This window comes from Anarhichas minor, unplaced genomic scaffold, assembly GCF_050575085.1.
Source record: "Anarhichas minor isolate MPS153535 unplaced genomic scaffold, ASM5057508v1 ptg000003l, whole genome shotgun sequence".
Taxonomy (NCBI): Eukaryota; Metazoa; Chordata; class Actinopteri; order Perciformes; family Anarhichadidae; genus Anarhichas; species Anarhichas minor.
In genome coordinates, this window is record NW_027466449.1 from 15,282,501 (window position 1) to 15,306,401 (window position 23,901).

Sequence of the window (23,901 nt, forward strand, 5' to 3'; positions counted from 1 at the left end):
CATGTCAGCAAGAAAGACATTTGAATTAACATATTAATACAAACAGGGCTGCGTGATGTAGAGAAAATATTCAATATGTGATTACTGAATATTGTCATGGCAGTGTAAGTCCTGATCATTTCAGTGTGTGTCAGATTGTGCATGCTTAAAAGTGTAAAGAGAGAGATTTATGTTTGCAGTGTAACATAATCTAAATATTATCACTTTCACTTGTTGCACATCCAACATTTAAAACATCCATCAACAAGAAATGAACAGAAAAAAAGATCCGATCTTAGATTTAAAGAAACTTTTATAAAGTTCAGTTTGTTAAACATCACGTGACTGCAGCTGCTTCACAGTAAATGTCCGTTATTTCAACGTAAGAATTTACAAGCACTAAATACAAAGTATTAAATGGGTTGTAACTATTGTGTAGTTTTACGCAGTTATAATCAACAATCACTACTCCTAATAAAGCATCTGTAACTTCAGTATAAACGATTAATGATTTTTATAATAATATAATGTAATGCTGTTGTATTCATGTTGTGTGAAACAAAGTATTTATTCTTTATAAGTATATATTGATAACATAATGATTTGTACTTGTATTAATATATTTTTCTCCAGTGAGGATGTGTGTGTAGTCCTAATCAATAGATATGATTGCCGCAATATTATACTGTGTCATTAACAATAATCAATCATTAACTGTGTATACAGCAGCTATAGTTGTTGACAAATACATCAATAAACACATAGAAACACCCTCATATCTGCTTACAACTACATTATAGTGGGTTCAGCTGTTTAACGCTCACTCATCACATTACTGGCAGTTGAGAGGTTTTTTTTAACTGAGAAGCACCTGCAGGCACAGGATGTGAAGTGTTGAGTAAGTCTGAAATGCCAAGTCACATTTTGTTAATAGTCGGCCTCAATCTGGATTTTTATATATTTTTTACGGCCATTATGAGTTTACGGCTGCAACGTTCACTAAAATCTGGGAGCAGGAGCTGGAATTTGAGTTAAAATGCACATCACAAAACAACAGCTAAGAAGTGGAGGAAAATAATGCAAATGCAGATCAGAATGTGTGTCATCTTTTACAACAGAACGAAAATGAAAGCTTTCTGTGCTCCAAAATAATTCAAACATTATCTTCTTTTTTTTTTTTTTCATTGTTTTTCAAATTAGGCTTTTCATGTGACAGAAGTGCCTCCCCTAATTGGATCCCTGGATAAGAGAAATATACACTTGAGGATTCACCGTCTACCTACAACCCCCCCCTGACAGACAGATAAGAGCGATAACTTCAGGAGACGGAGGAGGAGAGATAATTTAGAGGGGGAGGAAGGCAGCCAAGGAGGAAACAGGGGAAGAGTGGGAAAAAAAAAAAATCTGAGACGTCGAGAGAAAAACGACCGAGGATGTGAACGTATCAAAGGAGTCGACACGTCGGTGCTGTTTTACGATTCACTGATGTTTCACCGAGGAACATTTTGACCATAAATCCACACACAGAAACGAGCTCCAGCGTCACGTCTACCGCCGGCCCTAAAGCTTCACTGCAGCCAGCCACAGGTGTGCCATTAGTCTGTGTCACCCCACCTTCCTCCCTTCCTCCCCCTCTCCGTGCTGCTTCAACAGGAAGCACTGCTTTCCCTCCACATTCAACAGCCTCACCGCACATCCATCTACTTTCTTTCTCTCAAAAAAACACCAGAATGTCGTTGTTTTTTATTGTTGAAAAAAATGTATTTCACTTCTGCCAAGCGGTTGGGTGCTAAAGGCAGACAGCAGGCAGCCATGGGCAACAGACCCCTCCCCCCCCCCCCCTCCCTCCCTCAAATGAGAACAGCCCTTCCCTCCCCTCCTCCCCCACGACTCAGCTGTACCTCAAAGCCACAGTTGGCATCAGTCCATCCTCTGTCCTCTTAAAACTTTAAGCAAATATGCCGAAGCAGCCGACAGAGCTGTGCTTTGTTTGAGTTTGTTTTTGTTATTTGCTGTTTACTGTGTGGCTGTCAGACCCTGAAGCCCCCCCGGGAGACCCCACAGCTAAAGGGCACCAAAAGAACCTGCAGACATATTTAGACTGATTCTATATTGAAAGGGATAGTTTGACGTTTTGGTCAATGGATGAGAAGATCGACACCACCATCACATCTGTCTGTTGAACATGAAGCTACAACCATCAGCTGGTTAGCTTAGTTAGCAAAACAGCTGGATACAGGAGGACACAGTTAGCCTGGCTCTGTCGGAGGTAACAATCCACCTACCAGCTCCTCTAAAGCTCACTAATTAACACATTATACATCATTTACCTTCAGAGGTGTGGCTGGGAGGATTGTGTTACCAGTTGACAGAGTGGGATCTAACCACTGATTCCACATCAGTAGTGAATAGTATCAAAGTGCTAAAAGGCACATGAATGATTGCTTATAATCTGACTTTCAACCCCCAAAAAAGACAATATCTTTGTTATAATTGTATAATAATAAAATTGTCGGAATCTCATTTAAACCACATCTGGTGAAATTGTCTGGGGATGCACTGCTCTAATGTGCCAGGACCGATACCAACCTTATTAAGCGACGCTTCCGTTGTTTCTTTTTTAAATATTGTCTTGGAAATGTTATTGCTTTTGGGGGGGGGGGGGGGGTTAGTTTATGTTATTTGCTCATTTAAAAAAATACACAAACAACTGAGATAAATAATATCAGTGCAGGAAGAGGCAGAAAACCCACTGGGCTTATTTGAAGCCTCACAATATTATAGAGAACACAAACTTAATATACAAGCTATGACCACCTGATACAGATATATAGAATATCAGTATATGTCACAATTTAAACCAAAAATGTTAATAATAATAATAATAATATATATATATATAATATATATTTATGTGTGATTGAATGGAAAAAGGTGCCCACAACAATCCCAGCTATCTTGTCACCTAACATAAAAATGTGTAATATAAAGGTTTTATATTTGGGAAAAAGAAAGCTGGTTCTAGATCTTGTCTACAATAAGGCTCCTGTTCTTTATCAGCTGCCCAGGCCTTTTTTTTTTTTAACTAAAGCTTGTCCCTAAAATAAAAGTCCTTCACTTTGCCAAGAAATGTTTGACTCTGACTGCAGTCATACTGATCATGTCAAAGACACATCTAGCCTCGGAGCAGCGAGATCTGAGCTGGACAGATGCGTCCTCTGCACGTACTAAACTGAGAAACATCAAGGTTTGACATGTGCGGTTTATTTCTCCTTCATCCAAACGTGTTTATTTTCTGTCTACTTTGTAATCTAGAGGCATTAAGCCAATTGATTCAAACTAATTAGATTTCCTTTAGACAAAGAAGAGACTAATTAACTGACTTTTATTTAAATGGGGAGACAAATAACAACAGTGATAGTTATTTAACATAGAGAGACTTTCCTGTTGAGAGACACTGAATCTGGCATTCATTCAAAACACAACCCATCTTGCAGCTGTGCGCTTCTGAGATCTCTTGAGGTTACAGTTGATATAAACTGGTATCGCTTCTTCTTCTACAACTTATTTTCACCATAAAACAAACCGACTCTGGTTTGCAAGAGATTTTCCCTTTCGTGTTGGAAAGGAAAGCTAATAATTAATAGACTAGTCGATTCCAGGGGAACTCCAACCAGCCGTCTCTTTTTCTGTTTGGAGGATTTGCTTCTTTTCTTTATTTTACACATGTGTAAATTGAATATCTTTGTGTTTTGGACTGCTGCTAAAGATGTCGGCTCAGACTCTGATGGGTATTTGTTGTTTTTTTTGCTATGTGTTCTCATATTTCTTAGACTAAATAATTAATCAATGAATCAAAATAGAATTGGTAAATTGTTTGATGAAAAAAGGTGCATATTTAAACGTGTTGGTTCAAACTAAACACAGAGATACATTTAAGATTATAGCACTTCAAAATAAAAGCTTCACAAACAAAGAGGACTATTAAAAGTTAAAGGAAATCAATAACTTTCCAACATTTGAACTGGAAGCAATTCATCTTCACTTTATAAATAAGCAATGCAGTCTGGAGTCAGCTCTCAAAACGTTTGATCTATTCTTTATAACAGCTTATTCCTCACCAACGGCGTGAAGGAATCGTGTAACTGTGTTTTGAATAGGACTAACCAAATTATTTTCTTTATCAGTCAATCTGCTGATTATTTTCTCGATTCATTGATTAAATAGGGTTAAAATGAAAAGTCTTGTATTTTCCAACCAACAGCCTGAAAAAAAACCCAGATAAACACACATCTGTTACAAACATCTTAATGCTTGAATGTACGGGTGTTTCCACTCCGATAGACAATGTGCCACCTTCTGTGTGTGTTTGCCTCACAGGTGTGTTAGCTAGTCAGTGTGTTAGGTGACATCTCTGCCTCTTTTGCTCCAGTCAAAGCTGTGACTCTTCCCGGGAAGCACGGATTAAAACTCCCTTCGCTTTGAATGTCTGGTTTCATTGCAGGAGACCATCAATCAAGCCATCATCACTCATTCATAGACTCATCTGGGTCAGCCTCAATTCCCTCATCACTCATTCAGAAATTGAGGACTGCAATATTAATAGCACTCAGAACAGTTGAGGTTTTTAATGGACTTCTCTGTAGCCGCAGGAGCAGAACATCCTGGACAAAGTCAGTGTGAAGAGCTCCTTTTCCAAAACACCTCATCATGGATATTCCTTAAAAGCACCTCTAAAATATAGAGGATCCCGTCTGTAAAACTTTTTAAAAATCAACCAAAGACTAAAAACATGCTTTGCACTCTTTTCCACCAAACACCAGATATTTCAGTATGAAAGTCAACAACACAACTGACAGCTGTGACGCTGGTTGACAATATCCTCGTCTAAGATCCCCAAAACAACACTCGTACAGCGAATATCTGAGTCAAGCCTCAGTAGGGTTCGACCTGCAGCGTCGCTCTACTGTCTGTAACAGCCCCGGAAATGAATCATCCTCCATATTTCACTCAGGAACTGAGTCATAAGGCTTCCTTTGGAGTTCACGCTGAACCTCGGGGAAACTGGACGAGGAGGCAGGACGTCCTTCATGTGTGGATTACAGCGAGTTTACGGAGAAAACCACCAGCAGCTCCCATGAGGCCTCTGCTCGGCTCTCAAGTCCATTAGGAGTAGGCGACACGGAAAGAATCCCTCACTGTATTGGATGTCATTTGATATATTAATATATATTGTGATATGGTACTTTTTCTGTAAAATCAATTCAGAGACTGAATTAAATAAATCATTGAATACCTGACAAATCAAGGTACCTCATTAGGCTGCAACTGGCGATTATTTTCATTATCGATTAATTTGCTGATTATTTCCCCAATTAATCATTTTGTCTATTAGGTGTTGCCCGTTATGATTCCCACAGCCGAACGAGATGTTTTTGAGTTGCTTGTTTTGTCTGACCAACAGTCTAAAACCCAAAGATGTTAACTTTACTATCGTATATGACAAAAAAAAGCATCAAAGCTTAGTATTTGAAAAGCGTTTAACCAACAAATGTTTGGAACGTTCCCCAAGCCAGTGTGCGACAAATTCGACATGTCGATGGCACCACTGCATTGCTACAGACGTATGTGACCGGGTTGTGTCATACTTTAAGAAGGTTTGCCGTGAAGATGTCTAAGCTCGACGTATCCTCATGTTTATAAGACATCTTATGAAAAAGTTACTCCCCATTTTTCACACAATTTCCTGTGAAAGTCCAGCAACACGCGTCCATTTTCGCTCGTTACATACATACAGTCTTTCTAAAATAAACTTCAGTCTTCACAGGAAACAACTTAGTTAGGTTTAGGAAACGATCGTGGTTTGGGTTGAAATAACTAGGCAATAACTGGCGTTACTTTACGTAACAAATAAATTACATGACAAATAAATCAATGTTGACTTCTCTTTTCACACAGGCCATGAAGACCGGTTTCGTTTGACCCATTCTGTGTCTTTGAGGTCTTTATACTTCCTACTTCATGATTGGATTGACGTGGATTACAGACTAAATTTGTGTAGGTATAGCTAGGAACAATGTATGAGAACAACCTGCTTTGCTTTATGTGTGTTAATGACAAGGACAGGACAACTGCGTCTTTCTTAATTTTTTCCTCACAATCAGCATTCTCCATGGGCATCAGGAGAAGCCAAACGCTGACTAATCACAGTTCTTGTGGTCTCCATGCATCTCAGCGGCCGCTGCAGCCCTGATGTGTAGTTAACATTTTTTAGGCCTGCATCTGTAACCCTTCAATGCAGGACTATGAATTCAACCAGAGACCCTTCGTGGGATTGCTGAGCGCCAGGTTGGAAACCACGGCCTGATACACCCAGAGATATTAAATAGATAGGATATGTTATAATGCCTCTGCGTGCACAAACCTGAAGAAAAAAAAAAAAGATAATAGAGAAAGGATGCAGGGAAGTTTCACTAAATGGCTTGTATCCTCAGTAAAGCCCAAGTCATGCGTGAGAGAAATTCAGAATTGAGCTTCTCATGTGTTTAATGGCCCAGAAAGAGAGAGAGACAACAGCCAAAGACCAATCAAGATACGATGCACGGACACAGATACGGCTGAAAACGTCTTTGAAGCAGAGTTTAAACAAGCATCATTTGTGGCGTCTTCCCCCCCCCACCCCACTTTCTTTCACATTGCAGAGTGGCATTAACTACCACAACCCGAGTGGAGAACGGGAGCGAGTGCTCACAAATGTCAAGGACGGAGGAGTGAGATGTATTGTGTTGAGGAGGAGGTAGGTGAGAGAGAGAGAGAAAGAGAGGTGGAAATAGAGGTATTGATTCTTCTCCGTCTTACCCATATTGCCTCTGAGCCCACGTAGGATGGACTTGCTGAACTCCAACAGAGAGACCTGCAGACAAAGAGAGCCAGCGATGAAGAGAGATATTTTAGCTACACAGACAACGAGAGAGACGAGCAGACAAGGACAGAGCCGATTCTCTGCCTCAGATTGTTAGCATGTGCAAGACGGTATCCGTTCACACACACACACACACACACACACACACACACACACACACACACACACACACACACACACACACACACACACACACACACACACACACACACACACACACACACACACACACACACACACACACACACACACACACACACACACACACACACACACACACACACACACACACACACACACCTTCTCTGCCTCCAGAGTTCACCAGGAATCAGCTGAGGCTGAGTAAGAAAGGAGAAATCTCTCCTCCTCCTCCTCTCTGACCTTCCTCTGACTTCATGTCAACATTCCTCCAGCTATTCATTCCTCTGCTACTCCTCTTTTTACTGTACAGCCATGACTCCATCAGCACTCCTCTTTTGTTCAAACCTATATCTAAATGCCCACTTCCTTTCTTCACCAGCACAAAGAGGAGACAGATGCGCCATTATTTAATTCTCTTAACAGCCCCGTCCCCTCCTGCTCTCCTTATTCACTCCCTCTCCCATTCTCTCTCGCACACAATAACAAAATACCAAGCGCTGCCATCTCCCATCAGCTGCATGCTTGGGGAGTTGCGTCGCAGCACCGGCCCCAGAATAAGGACACACAGTCAGTTGTTGTTAGCGCCAGTGTTTGTCAATCACACCTACACTCGGCAGTATTTCAGCCAGCGAGCATTAAATGAAGCAGCGAGGGAGAGCTGCTGTCAAGGTCTGGTGTGCAGCGAGACGTCGGAGGGGAAGCGCGACACTGGTTGACACTGAAAAAAGCCCAGCGGCATGAAAGCTGTGCGTTAAATCAAGTACACAAACAGTGAATGCATAGTGGGAACGAGCACAGACAGTCTCGATGGAAGGAGCATACCAGTGGTTTTGTACGTTTTATCCCTCTAACCTCAAATTTGTAAACATATTCATCGGCCTTTAGATTGATTAACTATCCTCCAGACAGCTGTGGGTTTCCATTCATTTCAGTGCAACAGACTTGAAAATCTTTACCATTCGACAGCAACATTCAGTATCTTTCACCGAGTAATACAGAAAACTTAATGTTTACTGCGATGGACTACAGATCTTGAGTGAGGTTCAAGTCTCTGGAAGCCTTTGGCTACCTGGATGTTAGTACATCAATTCATCATTAACTGTTTTACGAGTGAAACTACATATCTGTGATCCGTTTTTCTTTCAGTAGGAACCAAAGGGGCTTGGAATTGAGTGAGACAGGAAGTATTCAGAGAAGGATTAGCTGTTGGTCTTTTTATGGGGTATGTTTAGAAAATCACCAGCTTTATCCTTTACATGATTTGTAGGTATTGTATTGTTAAAATATGGTAAAAAACAACAACTGATCTAACACACTTACTAGATTGCGAGCTGCGAGGCTTCGCTCCCAGGTACGCCAGGTTCACGTTGGCCTTCCTGCCGTCGATGATGGGGTTGGCGTCTTTGCACGCCCGCTCCGCTGCTCCCCTGTCCACCATGGTCACCTGTTGACGGTGTCACAGCATCACTGATTAATAATCACTCTTTAAGCGACACAATTGCATGCGAAAGCTTCTCTTATACAGTGTTGAAGGATTGATCCCAACATGATGAAGCATCAGACCCAGAGCGGGTGAGGGGAGGGGGATGGGGGCCCCGAGGAAGCTGCTGTCCTCGTCTCTACTCGAATGATTCAATCTTTTTGCTAAATGCGTGAGGAGACATTGACTCCAGCTCATGAATACAGCTATCATTGTGTTTGAATGCTTCCACTGGAGCTTATGTAGGAGGCAGATTTGTGTTATTTTTTCACACTGTGCTGTCAAGGATGAGATACTGGAATCTACCTTGAGGGAGTTTGTTGAGGAGTGGGCAGATAGCAGTGGGAAGGGGTGGTGAAGGTTAACACACACACACACACATACACACACACACAGTTAATATATGAGGCAAACTAGAGCTCCACCACCAATAAATGGGACAGTGAAAGTAAAACTGCCTCCGCTTGCTTTCGTTTCGCAGCATCAGACTCCGGAGTCTGATGCTGCGAAACGAAAGCAAACAGAGGCAGTGGATGGTTTGAGATTGTCGGGGTTCAAGAAGCTGCTGTAGGGAAGTCAGACTGCTAAAAGGGGAAGTCAGGGATGAAATGAAATGAGCACGCTGACCCAAAACAACTCATGACAATACTGGTCACTTGGCTGATTTGCTCACTGGCTACGAACAGGTAGAGATCATTTCAACTGCTACATTTCAGTCCATTCACACTTCAATAATCCCTTCTTATCTTTTTTCCCCACACACAAACTCACAGTCTTTCATACAAACCAAGCACATCCTGCTAGAGGGGGGGGGCATGGGAGGAAGTCAAAATGAAATTACTGCAGCCTTATCTTGCAGAGCCAACTGACATGTCACACCTCTGTGACCACTCTCCCCCCTTGTCTCTCTCTCTTACACAAACACAGTGCAAACAGAGACATCTGTCGACAGCTGTGGCAGCTCATTACCAACTCACTTGTACCTCTCTGTGTCTGCGTGTCCTCATTCTGTACACTTATACTGTGATATATATCTATATAGATATATCTATATAGATCTATATAGATATATATATAGATATATCTTCGCTCACTTTGGGACCTCAGAGATAATTGAGGACACACTTGTAAGAAACAATCTGCTACTCAAGCTTCAAGCACGTGACTGCCACCACCAGACACAATGTACATGGTTGCTGCAACAAAGTGGCAGTGTGTGCTGCCTCCAAGGAAATACAAGAAAAAATACAATTAACCATGAAGATAAAGTCGCTTCAAACTCATTACTGGCTGCTACAGACGTGATCTAGTGTGTTTTCAGCACCCTGACCATCCAATTAAAGTCAGAGCGGCTGATAAAACCTTAATTAAATCCCATATTTCACTCTACATGTGTTTGACTCCTCGTTTATTCTACCAGAACACAGCAACTTAAATTAACTCACAAAGCCATATCCTCTGGACTTGCCCGTCTGTTTGTCTGTGATAACCACCGCCTCGTCGATGTCACCGAAAGTCTCGAAATATTTCCGAAGTGAGGCGTCGTTGGTGTGATACGGCAACCCGCCGACGAAGATCTTGGTGTAAGTCGTGTCTTTCTCCATGGTGGGGTGCATTATTTCTAACGGAACCCCGACCAGCTGACCTAGAAACAGCGGGGAACTCATGCGGCTTGAGATTTAAAAAAAAAAAAAAAAACCCGAAGGATAACACAAAGAAAAACAAGAAAGCAGCAGAATAACTTTACGCTCCTTGGTCACCAAGAGGCTATAAGAAGAACGACAACAGCGCGTCCATGGTTAAACACGCAGCCTCCAGTTGCAGCACACGCAGCTTCTGGATGTGTAGTCCTGCTGACAGGTGTCTCGGAACCTCATGTCTCCTGTCTCGGAGGGGGGAAAAAAACCAAGTCTTTAAGCCTCGGTAGGCGCGTCTTGTATGCGCCCACTCCGCGTCTGGTCCAATAGATGAGTGGTGCGTCTTTTCCATCGGCGCAACCCGCCTCCTGCTCCACCCTGCTGCGCACGCACGCACACACAAAGACACACATACATACACAGGAAGCCCCCCACACGGCAGCTGAAATACTTTTGCCAATAAAATGGAGGAACAGTTGAATATCTAGTGTAATCACGAGCAGGCACCACATGGCGTTACAAAGAGATTATTATTTGACATGAATTTGTCTCGACCGTAGCTACTATAGATGGGGAGGAGGCTGGGAAACCAAAGATCGCAACAGCTGATAAAAAGTCAATAAAGAAGAAGAAGAGAAACCACAAGTAATTCTAGGATGTGACAAGGTAATTGGTAAGAATTACACATCAAGTGCCTTATTCTTAATTTGTGCCAGTGATCACAGTAAAACCTCCATCAGAGGGGTTTCTGCAGGTTCGGGGGCGATCCTGCAGAAAGCATATGGGAGACTCTTGATGATATAAACAGACCATCAGTCTCAACTTCAGATGACAGTGAGTTACAATGTCACTATTCAGTAGGGGAGATCGGAAGCAATCGTAACAATTTTTGGTTTTGATGTCATCACCATAGACCATATATGACCATTGACATGTATAAGAAGTGGACGTAGTCATCGTGACGTCACCCATTGGTTTGCGGACGGCCGTTTTGAAGCATTGAGTTTGTCATTTTGGCCGTCGCCATCTTGGTTTCTGAAACCAGAAGTGAAATGAGAGGGTGGAGCTGAGTACAACTGAACTCTGTATAATACATTTTAGGAGACCAAAATGGTACAATTACCTTTCATGAACTGAACACTGAGAAAGAGTTGAAGTTCTATCAACTATTTCACTCTAAATGCAACTATAATTTACTTAATGAACATCATGCTGTATTTAAGAAGACTTGAAACTAGCGATTGAGACCATAAACTCGTGTTTACAATGTTTACTGAGGTAGTAAATCAAGTGAGAAGTAATTTTCTCAGACTCCTACAATCGGACTTCTTTTTACAACCAGAGGAGTGTCATGGATTTCATGGCAATAAATCCAGTAGCTGCTGTCAAAGGCGAGGCTAAATGAAGATCAAACACTTATAACTCATCAAAAAATGACACACTGTAGTATTTACTTAAAATGCATTAAATCATCACTGCATTAAAACAGGTGGAACAGAAATTTCCTCTCGTCTTCGTTACTGAATGTCAAACCATTTCTCCAGCGACCAAGGGTTGAGTGAGTCAGCCTGCGGTAACCTGGCAGCCAATCTTAAACTGACAGACTGTAATTTTATTACAATTGACACTCCGGTCCGAATAGGAGTTAAGTTATTCTAAGCTCCGACTAGGCTGTCGGGCTTCTGTAGGTTTTGGGTACAGTAACAGCTGCAGGGTTGGGATAGCCTGGAGGTGTGAGATCTATCTATGGGGTGCAAAATCATTGAGAGGAGGGGAAAGTGGGATGATTGATGACAAAAGCTCACAAAAGGGGAGGTGACCAGTTGCAGGAAACAAACAGCAGAAAAAAGCGAGGCTGCAGACGGCAGCACGACCCTCAATGTCACAGACAAAAGCTAGACTGAGAGGAAGCTCTCGTCTTTTTCGGAGAATTTGCCACACAGATGTCCTTCACACTCTAAATCCCCTCAACATGTCTATGCCTCCCATCCACACACACACTTGCCTCCCACTTCATGCAGACAGGCAGACTTCAGTCATCACAAGTGATGAGTGGGAGCCGATATTGGAACTTGAAAGGCCAGTAATGTATTCGATTGCTGTCGGACTGAACTGTGGCTGCAGGGTCATGTCCAAAATGTTTGCATGTGCATAAAGACAACAGAGACATTGTAATGTTTAAATATAAATTTGTATTTACATCGATATTAACATCAAGAAACAAGGTAAGAAAAAAATGCAATAGTATTTTACATCCTGTAATAATGACTGTTTCCCAGATGTGCTTTCTCTTTTCTTTAGCTCCAAAGACACACTGAGAGGAGTTTCTTTCCTTTAAAGCAAAACACAGACATTTTTTTTATTTTTTTTTTATATTTGTAGATTTCATATTCTTCATTGAGACTGGGGTTAAAAAGAACAAAACAACTCCAGGCTATTCTTCTGAGACATAATGACATCAATCATGAAACCTCCTTTGTAGCTTAGAAAATCTCAACATTCCGTTTGCAGCACCACAATTCAACTGGCCATAAGTTCTACAGAAAGGAAGAAACGATCACAAACAAAAACTCAAACCACCTCAGCAGAACCAGACTCGTCTACTCTATGTCAGACGGATAGGGATATAATATATGCAACTAAACATATATAGTTCAATGTATATTATAGGTTATGTGCGACAGTAAAAGCACACATGAGTACTTGCACGATCTACATCAGGAACATGTTTCTAAGCACTGCAGAATGGCAAACAAAAATCTTTGGATTGAGCATGTGTTCAAAGGTAGATTTTTCAACAAAAGCTTCACAGGAAATACAATGAAAATAAAGGCAAACTTGAATGTAAAAGAAAAAAAAGGTTGACAGGTAATTAGGGATCAAACTACATCATGTGCGGCTTCCATCAGGATTAACCGTCTGAACGAACCAAAAGGACTTATGGACAGTTATACGGTGGGGTCGATTTCCAAAGGTCTCGCATCTGAGGCCAAACGATTATATCTGCGAAATGCCAAAAGCACAGAAATCTCAGGAGTGAAACTTATAATTGGCACATGGAAGCATGAGGTTCGCTTCAGAAAACATCAACCCCACATACTGGTAAGACATCTGGGCCCCTAGACGCCTAACACAATCATGTGTCAACTCTTTTTGTCCAGGCAATTCATGTGGTTTCTCTTTTTTTTGTCACAAGAAAAATAATTTATTTAGAAAACAAAAAATGACACACTAGCACCTCTTTAGCTAAGACTATGTTCTCGGAAAAAATAAAGGGTGCTTTCTGAGAGGAGAAAGCTACAGTAGGAAATAAAATCTACACGTACTGCTTACAAAAAGGAGGCCCTTCCTTTCCAACCGATGGTTAAAGTATTGAAAATAAAAGCTGACCTATGAGGAATTAAGAAAATTACACTTTTAAATATCAAGCCTTACAATCTGTGCAAAAACAGTATGTGACCTACAAAAGCATATATATATTTATATATAGTACATTTGAAGCGTATTTACAATTCATATTCACAAACAAACAAAAGAAAGAAAATGAAGAAAGTCTAATACTGCAGTGCCGTCACTTTGAGTCAATGATACTTCAGCTTCGTCCTCAGCGGAAAACCGGGAGGAATGATTATTGCTAGAAATCTAACATCCACTTTCTCTTACAGTGGGAGCTAATATAGAGACGTAATGTCATAGTTGGCAATCAGTTCTATTTCTGCACTTGTAGCTAACACTGTAAATTGGTTCGAGGTAACCAAACATATCTACAACATTGGGATTTAAAAATGACCTCTGGAATGATAAAACCATCATGTTAATGAATCTGTATAAATATAAGTGGAGTTTTGAACATCAATAAATCACTTTAAAAACGGTTCGTTTCTCTTGTTGTTGTAAATAAGTACCGCTGGAGACGAGAGAGCGTCGGATAAAATCTGTGCTTACCGCCTTTCTACTGGTTCCCACTTTAGAACAAAGATCATCACCCATTTCTAATTAACAGCCAACATTACCCAGAGAGGAAAAGTTGGAGAACACACACACACACACACACACAAATAAACTAAAATAAACAACTGATGCTATGGATTAATTCTTGGGTAAAGGCCTCTATATTGCCACAATCCTTTTGATGTTGGCCTTTCCTTAAAGTGCAATCAGCCAACAAGTAATTCCATCGTACTTCAGCCCAGCGGCGTCCTGGAGGAGGAAACAATGTGCTACTGCTTAACGACATTCATCTGAGTGTCACAATCGGATGCCGTTTACTTTACATACGCAGAGATCCTCCAGGAGCAGCAGAGGGACGACGGATAAAAAGGAAAATCCCACCAAGTTCAGAAACAAAAGAGGAATCCCACATTTTAAATCTGAACACAGCTTCATGGTACATTCGACAGAGGAGAGGATGTCTTCACACGTTCGTCCAAGTCTGTGATCTACTCGAGTGTCTGTCCACCTTCGCCGTTTGGTCCAGCGAGCTGTGTGTGATTGAGACACACACACACATCGCTCATAAAGACAGGAACATTAAACTACAGTCTACGAGAGGAATCACAGAGCTGTCTATCTCACTGTTTTAGGGATTTATGTGTGTGTAAAATGTGTCACAGTGTTTCTGATTTTGATGAACTCTGCGTGTTTTCATGTTTGTGTGCGACAGTCTGTCTGTTTTCCCCAGGTCGCCAGACTGCCAACACTGGCAGTGAGTCCAAAGGAAGTCGACTCCCCCATCTGGGGGGAGTGCAGCACTACACATAGACAACACGCCGCCTGGTCCTCCACACACACACTCCAGTGCTGCAGCCGGGTCCTCTCTCTGAACGGAGGTCACAGTGAGACAAATGCTTCTGTCACGATGTTTAGCAGTATTTCTAGATTGAGGGGAGGAAAAGAGAAAACAAGTGAGGAAGAGGTTAATGCACAATCCCACTGCCATTATGCAAATATCAGTAATTGGTTCATTGAAATAAACAGCTGGAGCTGCTCATGCTCCAGTCAAATGCCATTATACCGCTGCAGAAGAAGAGGACGCAACAGGATGACGTAATTAACGCCAGCCATGATGATGGAAATATGGCATTTCTGTTTGTTTTAATGTATTAACTTGAGAAACTTGATGGGCTCATTATCTCTCCACACAGATCTGATGTCTTCCTCTTATCAGTGAACATGCGCAAATTGAAAAGGCGCAGAAAAACAGCTAACTCAGACTCATTTTGTCCCCCATCTCTTACATTGAAATTGCTACAAGGAGAGATTTCTTTGCACTCGCTATGGACAAGAGAAATGACTACAAGCCACAGTCCTTTCAGTGTACATATGGGCATGTCAGTATTGTTTTACGATAAAAATGTGAACTTGTCCTTTGAGCACTCAGACCTGCACCTACCTGATCAGGCCCCATCTGCATGCGTCCCATCACCATTGGGTTCATACCCATCTGCCCTCCCATCTGGCCCATGTGACCTCCTCCTCCGCTGGCTGGCATGCCCCCGTTTATCATCATGCCCCCATACTGGCCAGGATTCCCCTGCTGCCCGAACTGCTGCTGCCCCGGTGGTCCCTGCTGCCCAAACTGCTGCGGAGGGTACGAACTGGTGAAGGAGAGCGACATGAAGGAAGACGGGTTTAACCGTACGCATTCAGGAAAAGAAAAACTGAAGCACAACTTCATCTGACGGCATGGCGTTGTCGTAAATGTGTCTTGATTTCATACCTGTTGCGTCCCATGCCTCCCTGCGACCAGCCCTTCATATCTGCCCCCTGGTACATGGGACTGCTCTGCGGGTGCTGTTGCATCATGGGATTTTGAGGCCCAAGTCGGCCGGGCATCATGGTGCCAGGAGGACTGCCGCCTGATGGTCCGAACGAGGGGTCTCCCTGCTGTGCCATCCCTGTGGAGATAAATCACCCAGCCTGAGCTCGCTCCTCTCTCCACAGTAAATAGATCATTGACTCATAGTGATAACTAAAGGGAGATGACGATCCTGTTGCTGTTTGATATTGACTATTATACGTAATAAGTAATCGGTAGATGTACATGGACAGCTTTCAGAATATTTTTTTTATAAATCTTTCTTCCTTTTACATGACAAATGTGAGACCAGAGGCCTGCAGTGCTCGGACTCACCACCAGGGAGCAGCAGTATTCTGTTAGACGCCCGTCTCAGGAAAACTCACCATAATTCCCACCGTAGCCGAACTGCTGGGGGCCCGGCTGGCCCATGCTTGGCCCCCCCATAGGGTTCTCCATGCCACCAGGAGCCGTGACGTTTGGAGGGGGACTGAATCCTCCTGCAGCAGCAGCGGCCGCTGCCGCCTGCTGCTGCTGCTGCTGCTGCTGCATCAGCATCATCATGCGCTGCCTCCTCATCTGCATGGTGACCATCTCCCTGCTGCGCTGAGCCATCATCTGAGCATTGAGGAAGCCCGGCTGCACGAAACAAACATAGTCAGAGAGTTTAAGGAAGGTTGACATGTGGTATAAATATATTTGCTGCTTTAATAAAATATGTCATAAAATATAAAGTATGTATGGTGGGTTCAGATTTCAGAGACCTATAATCTCCCTTTATTTGAAGTATGATGACAAAAAAAACACCCAGCTGGTGATGTACTTCCTCCACTAGCTGAGGAAGCTCAACCTGCCACAGGAGTCAGTTCTACACTGTACGTCCATCACTGTCTGGTTTAAATTGGCTACCAAATAGGACAAGAGAAGACTACAACGGACAATCCGGTCTGCTGAAAGGATCGGTAACACATTCCGATAGGTCACCCTTTATAAAGGAGTCATAAGTTGAAACTATTATTAAAGTTGCATGAAAATTCATTGAGAGCTGCTGACAACTTGGGTCAAATTCTTTATATGTCTGGACATACTTGGCAAACTTGATTCTGATGATGATATTAAAAACGTATTACGGTGATTCATCTGTAAGAAATTAGTTTTTGTCATCTACCTGTCCTCCCATGCCAGGCTGCATGCCGGGCCTCATGCCAGGGTTGCCTCCTGGGCTCTCCATCTTCATGCCCATGCCCTGCCGCGTCTGATTCATGAACTGAGGAAAGAAAAAGAAAAAAAGCATTCAAGATAAGATGGAGGAGCAAAAATGTTACTCTGACCTTGTCCCACTTGCATACGGTATATATTCACAGATAAATTACACTTACGAATTAACATAGACGGTGGAGTTAGAAGAGAAGAAATCTATTGAATGAATGTTTATCTCTAGCCGATGTAACAACACACCAATACTCACTTCTCCCAGATGTGAGGAGGTCCGTCCCTGATTTGAATCTGCATATTGGCATTTATTTAAGTGCATCTAAATTCTTACAAGTTTAGATTACATTTAGTACCTTATTGGGAAACAAGCTAATTGTTTGCATGCAAGCTGATGAATCAGTGAGCTCCTGTGAACATACCTGCTGTCCCTGCAGCCTCTGCTGCAGCTGGAGCCTCATGGGTTTGTTGGCGGTTATCATCCTGGGTCTCATCATGTTGGCACGAGGGTGACCCATGCCGCCCATACCGGGGAAGCTGCCGCCTTGGCCCATCTGAGACAGCATGGGCCCAAACCCCCCTTGCTGGGCCTGCCCCTGCATGGGGTTCCCTCCATAGCCAGACTGCAATGGCATGGAGGGGGGTCCGGGGTAGCCCTGTCCGTAGATAGGCTTCTGGTCCAGCACCATGGACGGGTCCTGTCCTGGAAATTGCTCCATCTGCTGCTCGCTTCCCTGGTTCTGGAGCAGACAGGACAAGAGGACAAAAAGAGAACTTTGTCAAACCTCTCCATCTAATTGATTCATTTCCAATTGGTTGGCTCTGTAATTGTCTTTTTCTAAGCAGCACAGACAGATCCCTCTGGGCTCATCCATCTCCCTTCAGCGAAAGAACAGTTTGAACACAGTGAGTCATGACTGAAATATCTAATGCCAGGGTGAACGCAAGGCTCACTTATGAGTCATGAGACAGATCATTTCACCTTTTACTTTACTTCTAGGGGGATCTAGAGGAGCACAGAGGTGGGAGTGTCGTTAATTCATATTTTTACGTCTTTTCTGATGACATTACCTGGCTGACGAGGTCTGGGATGCCCAGGGCTCGGTCTATCTCCTCCAGAGCGATGCCGTCCGTGTTATTCAGCAGAGAGTCCAGCTGGTCCAGAAGCGCCCGCTCGTCGCTCTGACCCTCGCTGGTGGTGGGAGGCACCAAAAGATCATCTAAGGTGTTGCCGAACTGACGCCTGCAAGGCACAGACACAGAGAGAGACGCTTGTGAGGTTCAACTCCCTCCTTATTGCAGCTCATCAGGAATGAATACAGACGATGAAGGGTGTTACACTGACCTGTTACCCTCCATGCCCATTATAGTGTCCGGCCAGGAGGGGGACTGGTTGGACTGGCCCTGCTGGCTGAAGGGGCTCATACCCATGCCCATGTCAGCAGAGCCTCCTAAACCACAAATATAATATATGTTTAATTTATACACATACGGAGTCAGTCAGAAGTTCATAGAATGTAATGGACAGGGACGCACATTATCTGTTAGTCCACATATGTAACATCGATTTCAGGTGCAGAACATTTTAAAATCAGGGTCAGTTTGATGAGTATTCACACATTTTCTGACCAGCTGATTACTATGACATGGAATGCCACAACACGCAGCACAGACAGCGAATGAATTGTAGTGACAGACGTACCCATATCCATGAGCTGTTGCTGCAGCATAGACCTGGTGCCCGGTACGCTGTTGGAGCGGCCGACCATAGGTCCCGACATCATGCCCTTGCTATTGTTGTACTCCATGCCTTGGCGCATCATGGAGGGGTGTCCCGCCGAGCCCACTGGGCTGGCACTGGAGCGGTTCATGCCCCAGTCCCCTGACCCACCCATGGGAGACCTCTGGGGAACCATGCCCCTGTTCATTGGTCCTGGTAAAACATGAACACCAGATGTGTCAGTATCAGGAACGTGTTACCTTAAATCTGTGTCTTTAAAGTTCAAAAGGTTATCCGATAATAGGATACAAATTAAAACATAGTCCAGGATTGGGTAACACACTCTCTAATAAAAGTGACAGAGGTGAGAGAAAATGTGCTGAAATGAATGTTGGGTCACTTGAACACTCACCCATGTTTCCTGGGTATCCGTCTGGGCTGCCCATCATGTTCTCCTGCTTGATAAGCATGGGGCGTCTACCTGTTCCTACGGGCCCAACAGGAGGCTTCCCGTCCATGGACAAGGCCCTCTGGAAGGGCCCCCGAGGCCCCGGACCCATTCCTGGACTCCCTGTGCACAAAAAGTATGAACTCACTGGTCACACGCGTATTCCTCAGAAACAGGGAGGATGTCTGTGTTGCATTAAATTAGTGAGTGGGTGATCCGGGGAAACATAATATCTCAGTTTCGGATCTTAAAACTATTGATATTGGGATTTTTCAAACTTCACATTGTGGTGCGTGAGTAATTGACGGTTTCATTTTGTAAACACGAATGACTAAAAAAAACAGGTCACTTATGAAGCTGTAGGGGTAAAAAAAACAACTCAGAAAACCAGCATATAATGATGCCAGATGCAGTTTCGCTGGCATTTTGCATTGATATTATCACATATGATGTCATGACACCCTCGACATGTCACTGTCACTTCTCGTAGGCTTTGAACTCACCCTGCAGGCTGTCGTCAAGGCAACCCTGGGGTTTGCTTCCTGTGTCGCCAGCCCCTCCCCCTCCGGCCTGATCCGGGTAAAAGTCAGAGCTTGAACCCCTTAAATCTCCGAGGATAGACTCCAGGTTGTGCAGCTGAACATCAAAATAAGCCAAATGAGTTGTTACGTAAAAATGTCAGTGAAGATTCACATTCATTCAGATCAAAGGCAGTGAGTCTGTACGGCGAGCTAAATGTCAATAACATTATAGTTGCAGTTATTTAATCATGTCTTAACAAAGAAGCAGGCTTACGTCATCAGGTGGCTCTGACTTGATCTTGCTCTCAGGATGTTCGGCCGCAGGGCCGGGTCCAGATCCGGGGCCGCCCCGAGCTGGACCGCCAGCGGCCCCGGTGGCTCCCTTCCCATCTAGCTCTTCGAGTTTCGGCTTGACATCCACTGGCTCTTTGGAATCATCCTTGTTGAGGAGGTAGTGGAGGAGGGCGTGGGTCTTCTCCTTTTTGGGACTATGCTGCTCCTGCTTGGGCTCCGCGACCAAGCCCGGCCCGGTACCGGCCCCTGATCCCCCTGTCCCAGCCTCCCCGCCCTCCTGGCCCCCGAGTGTCACCTTTCCTGTAGCCTCTGCTGTGATCTTAGCTACGTCATCTGGGGTATTTCCATTTTGAAGAAGCTTGTGGAGGATCTTGTGCTTTTCCTGCAGCGAGCCCGTGTAGTGGGCTGACGATATCGATGTTGACACGCCCCCCGGACCAGTGGCCTGGCCCGGATTGGCACTGGCTGAGGAAGAGGAGGACACGCCGGTAGACGAGGGGCTTGTCATGCCTCCAGTGGGGTCCTTAGTGTCTGAGCCTGCAGGAGTGCTGCTGCTGGTGGGTGGGGGTGGCACAGGGGGCCCTGATGACCCGCTGCCACCTATTCCCAGCTCCTCAGTTGGGGAAGTCAGCAACTGCAGCAACTTCTTATGCCCCTTACTGTCTGGCACCCTCCGAGGAGGTTCAGAGTTCGTCACCCCAGCCTCATTGCTTCCCTCTCCAGTCTCTTTTGTTGCCGTAGCTGCCTGGCTGTCTGGTCGGTCTCCTGAACTCTCAGCCTGCGGATGCTGATGATGGTGGTGATGGTGCATGGGGTGGTGATGGTCACCGGGCCCAGGCCCTAAGCCTCCCGCTGGGCTTTTAGAGCCATCTTGTCCTGGTTTGGTCGGCTGACTGGGCTGAGAGGAAGAGGAGGAGGAGTGGATGCTGGGAGAGCTGTCAGGTTTGTGGGCTGGCGAGGGCGACGTTAGCGTTGAGGGGAGGGAGCTCCCTACTCCTTCACTGATCGCTTGCAGGGCGTTTAGGGAGCTGCTGGAGAAGGTGGTGGTGCTTCCCCCACTTCCTCCACCACTGACAATGCCACTCATGGGAGAGTGAATGCCTGGAAAGAAAAAAAACAAATCAAATCAAACAAACAAATAAAACTATTTATAAATGACTGATGCTTAATCACCAGACGCAGCTCAACTCACCTCCGGGTGAGAACTGGTTGGTGCCCATCTTTGGGCTCCCTCTGTTCCGGGGTGACATCAGGAGTCCCTGCTGGGGGCCACCCATTCTGGGGCTCCCTGACGGGCTGTTCATGCCACTCAGCCCAAACCCTCCGCTGCTCTGAAAAGGGGGCTGCTGTGGGTGCTGCTGCGGGTGCTGCTGCGGGTGCTGCTGTGGGTGCTGCTGCGGGTGCTGCTGCGGGTGCTGCTGCGGGTGCTGCTGCGGGTGCTGCTGCGGGTGTTGCTGCGGGTGCTGCGACATGCCTTGGCCCGGGTGATTCATGGGACTCATCTGATTCATCTGCCCCATCTGCATCATGCGGTTGCCCATGCCTCCACCTCCACTTCCTCCTCCCCCGCTCCCACCGTACATAGAGCCGCCTGCCATCGGACCCGTGTGACCCAAGTGGCCCTGCTCGCTCATGCCATAGCCCCTGCTCATGTTGCCCATGCCACCCATGCCCATCCCCCCTCCGGTGTTCATGTTCATTTGGGCATTCGGGTTGGGGACTCCCATGCCCTGTTGTCTCATAGTGTTCGGCATCATGCTCCCACCCTGAGCTGAGCGGTAGCCGTTTGGTTCCCTGTGAGGAAGGAGACGAAAAACAAGGTTTGGAAAAAAATACAAAAACCTTGAAAACACTATTACCCCCCCCCCCCCCCCCCCCCCCCCTCCCCCCACAATAACCGCTCTCAGACTGGTGACGCTCAGTACAAGTGCAACTAAAGTACGAGTTCCTGTGTGGTGTCTTCTCACTGCCTGTGATCCCAATGCATTAAAAGCTACTTCAGCTGCTACTTCAGCTATTTGTGTGGCATGAATGCCTCGCATAGATAGGCTGGAAGTGCTTTTTTTGACAAGGCAGTTAATGAAACATCCTTTGCAGGTGTCGGAGTGAAGTGTTTGTATTTTCAGTTTCTGACCTCTGGAGTAGATGAGTGGAGATGAAGCCTTGCGGCTCGTTGCTCATGGGGTGGCGGTACAGTTTGCTCTTGGTCTGTGCCGTGACCGGAGTGCCGTCGGACAGGGAGAAGCGGTACAAGGGTGTCTCAGCGTGACCCTGCAGGAAGGCTGCATCGAAAGAAGAAATGACAAATGAACACCCTGAAACACTTATCTGATAACAGAGGTCATCAATCACTGCCTCCATGTTAAAACCAACTCTGTGAATACAGTGAGGATCAATGCTCTAGCGCTCAGACTTTTGCATTTAATGAGATCATTATTGATACACTGATGCATGAGGTGTATGTGTCTCAGGGTTTCTGTCTTAACGGAGGCTTGGCCAAGATAGGTAGCAACAAAAAAATTGAAAAACAAATAATTTCATATAGCGAACATGGTAAGAGTGAAGACTGAATACACAACTGAGCAAACATCCTGATGATCCTGATGTCATTGTAGATTTAACAGCTCTTTACGAGACGGATTCTCTAAGCTTGTGGTACTTCAGTAGTTGATTCCAGATGTGTGTGTGTGTGTGTGTGTGTGTGAGACCCACCCTCGTGGTAGTGGCGTTTGTGCGACCAGGGCTGCCCGTCACTGTGCTGAAGGAACATCTGAATGCAACGCCTCAACAAATCCTCCCAGCCCGGACGCATCGACGCTCGCAGAGAGTTCTGGTCGATCTGGATCAGTTTACCTGCCGGGGAGGACAGAAGGAGGACGAGCAGGAGAGAAAGGGAACAAGGAGACGCATGAGGGGGTGAGTCAAACCTCTTCACGGATAAAGAATTAACGTCGGAGCCTGTTTGAGCTCTTGGTGTTCGTTCAGTGGGCATTTAGGGCACCCAGCTCCTCACCTGACAGCTCATGCCGGGTATTGAAACTCTCCGTTCTCTCCATGGCTGTCACCCGACGGGCCACACAGATCATACATGACTGAAGGTCTGCAGGTGAAAGGAGAGGAGTGTCAGACATCTTTCATGATCATTGCATGTGGTTCAGACTCATTGTTTTTTGGTTTTAAACAAACTCGGCAAATTGAAATTGCTCCTCTAGCTCTCTACTGAGGTTTTTTTTTTTTTTTTTTAACTGTGAGAGATTTGAACTCTTTAACAAACCCAGGATCTCCGTCAGGTGTGTGTAACCAAGATAACAATCCCCATGTAAAAAGGAAAAACTGTGCTGGCCATGGTCCTATCACATTTTGTTTCTTTATTTTGTCTCTTGTTTCTGTCAGTGTGCTTGTATTTCTTCTAAATAGTTTCTATAATATAAAAAATTATTTATATGTCCCTGTGCATCTAAAATGTGGAGAACGTTCAAATGAGCTTGTTATTCTGTACCCAAATAAGAACTTGTAAAAACTACAAAGTTGCTGCATTGCAAATTGTATTTTGAAAATCTGGTTTTCAACCAGAATATTGTATTTTTTGATTTGATTTCTCCTCCAGACATGTTTTTAATTTGTGTAAATAGTCTTTGTTTCAAAGGTTCACTGAAAAGTCCAATTTTTAACTTCCTCATCACACCTGTGGAAGTTGTATACTGCACCACGATTGGCTTTCACAGTAGTTGTGATGACACAATATTTCTT

General features: G+C 44.5%; 2 protein-coding genes across 3 annotated transcripts in view; both read right to left on the reverse strand.

The window, feature by feature from the left end:
• Nucleotides 1-10,443, reverse strand: part of rbm38 (RNA binding motif protein 38) — a 19,069-nt gene extending 8,626 nt beyond the window's left edge. The window contains exons 1-3 of the mRNA XM_076099775.1: nucleotides 9,968-10,443; nucleotides 8,363-8,486; nucleotides 6,838-6,892 (exon numbers count right to left, since the gene is read on the reverse strand). Coding sequence (XP_075955890.1) covers nucleotides 6,838-6,892; nucleotides 8,363-8,486; nucleotides 9,968-10,189 — 401 coding nt within the window. The 5' untranslated portion in view covers nucleotides 10,190-10,443. The remainder of the gene's footprint in view (nucleotides 1-6,837; nucleotides 6,893-8,362; nucleotides 8,487-9,967) is intronic.
• Nucleotides 10,444-12,328: 1,885 nt separating this feature from the next.
• The window catches only part of LOC142958215 (nuclear receptor coactivator 3-like), a 52,462-nt gene continuing 40,889 nt past the window's right edge, over nucleotides 12,329-23,901 (reverse strand). For both annotated transcript variants that reach the window (XM_076099777.1, XM_076099778.1), the window contains 16 exons: nucleotides 23,165-23,251; nucleotides 22,864-23,004; nucleotides 22,286-22,433; nucleotides 21,344-21,945; nucleotides 20,132-21,252; nucleotides 19,840-19,972; nucleotides 19,301-19,459; nucleotides 18,871-19,101; nucleotides 18,514-18,619; nucleotides 18,240-18,411; nucleotides 17,591-17,908; nucleotides 17,125-17,223; nucleotides 16,343-16,595; nucleotides 15,879-16,056; nucleotides 15,552-15,756; nucleotides 12,329-15,033 (listed from right to left, as the gene is read on the reverse strand). In XM_076099777.1, the coding sequence (XP_075955892.1) occupies nucleotides 15,022-15,033; nucleotides 15,552-15,756; nucleotides 15,879-16,056; nucleotides 16,343-16,595; nucleotides 17,125-17,223; nucleotides 17,591-17,908; nucleotides 18,240-18,411; nucleotides 18,514-18,619; nucleotides 18,871-19,101; nucleotides 19,301-19,459; nucleotides 19,840-19,972; nucleotides 20,132-21,252; nucleotides 21,344-21,945; nucleotides 22,286-22,433; nucleotides 22,864-23,004; nucleotides 23,165-23,251 (3,965 nt within the window). In that variant the 3' untranslated portion in view covers nucleotides 12,329-15,021. The remainder of the gene's footprint in view (nucleotides 15,034-15,551; nucleotides 15,757-15,878; nucleotides 16,057-16,342; nucleotides 16,596-17,124; nucleotides 17,224-17,590; nucleotides 17,909-18,239; nucleotides 18,412-18,513; nucleotides 18,620-18,870; nucleotides 19,102-19,300; nucleotides 19,460-19,839; nucleotides 19,973-20,131; nucleotides 21,253-21,343; nucleotides 21,946-22,285; nucleotides 22,434-22,863; nucleotides 23,005-23,164; nucleotides 23,252-23,901) is intronic.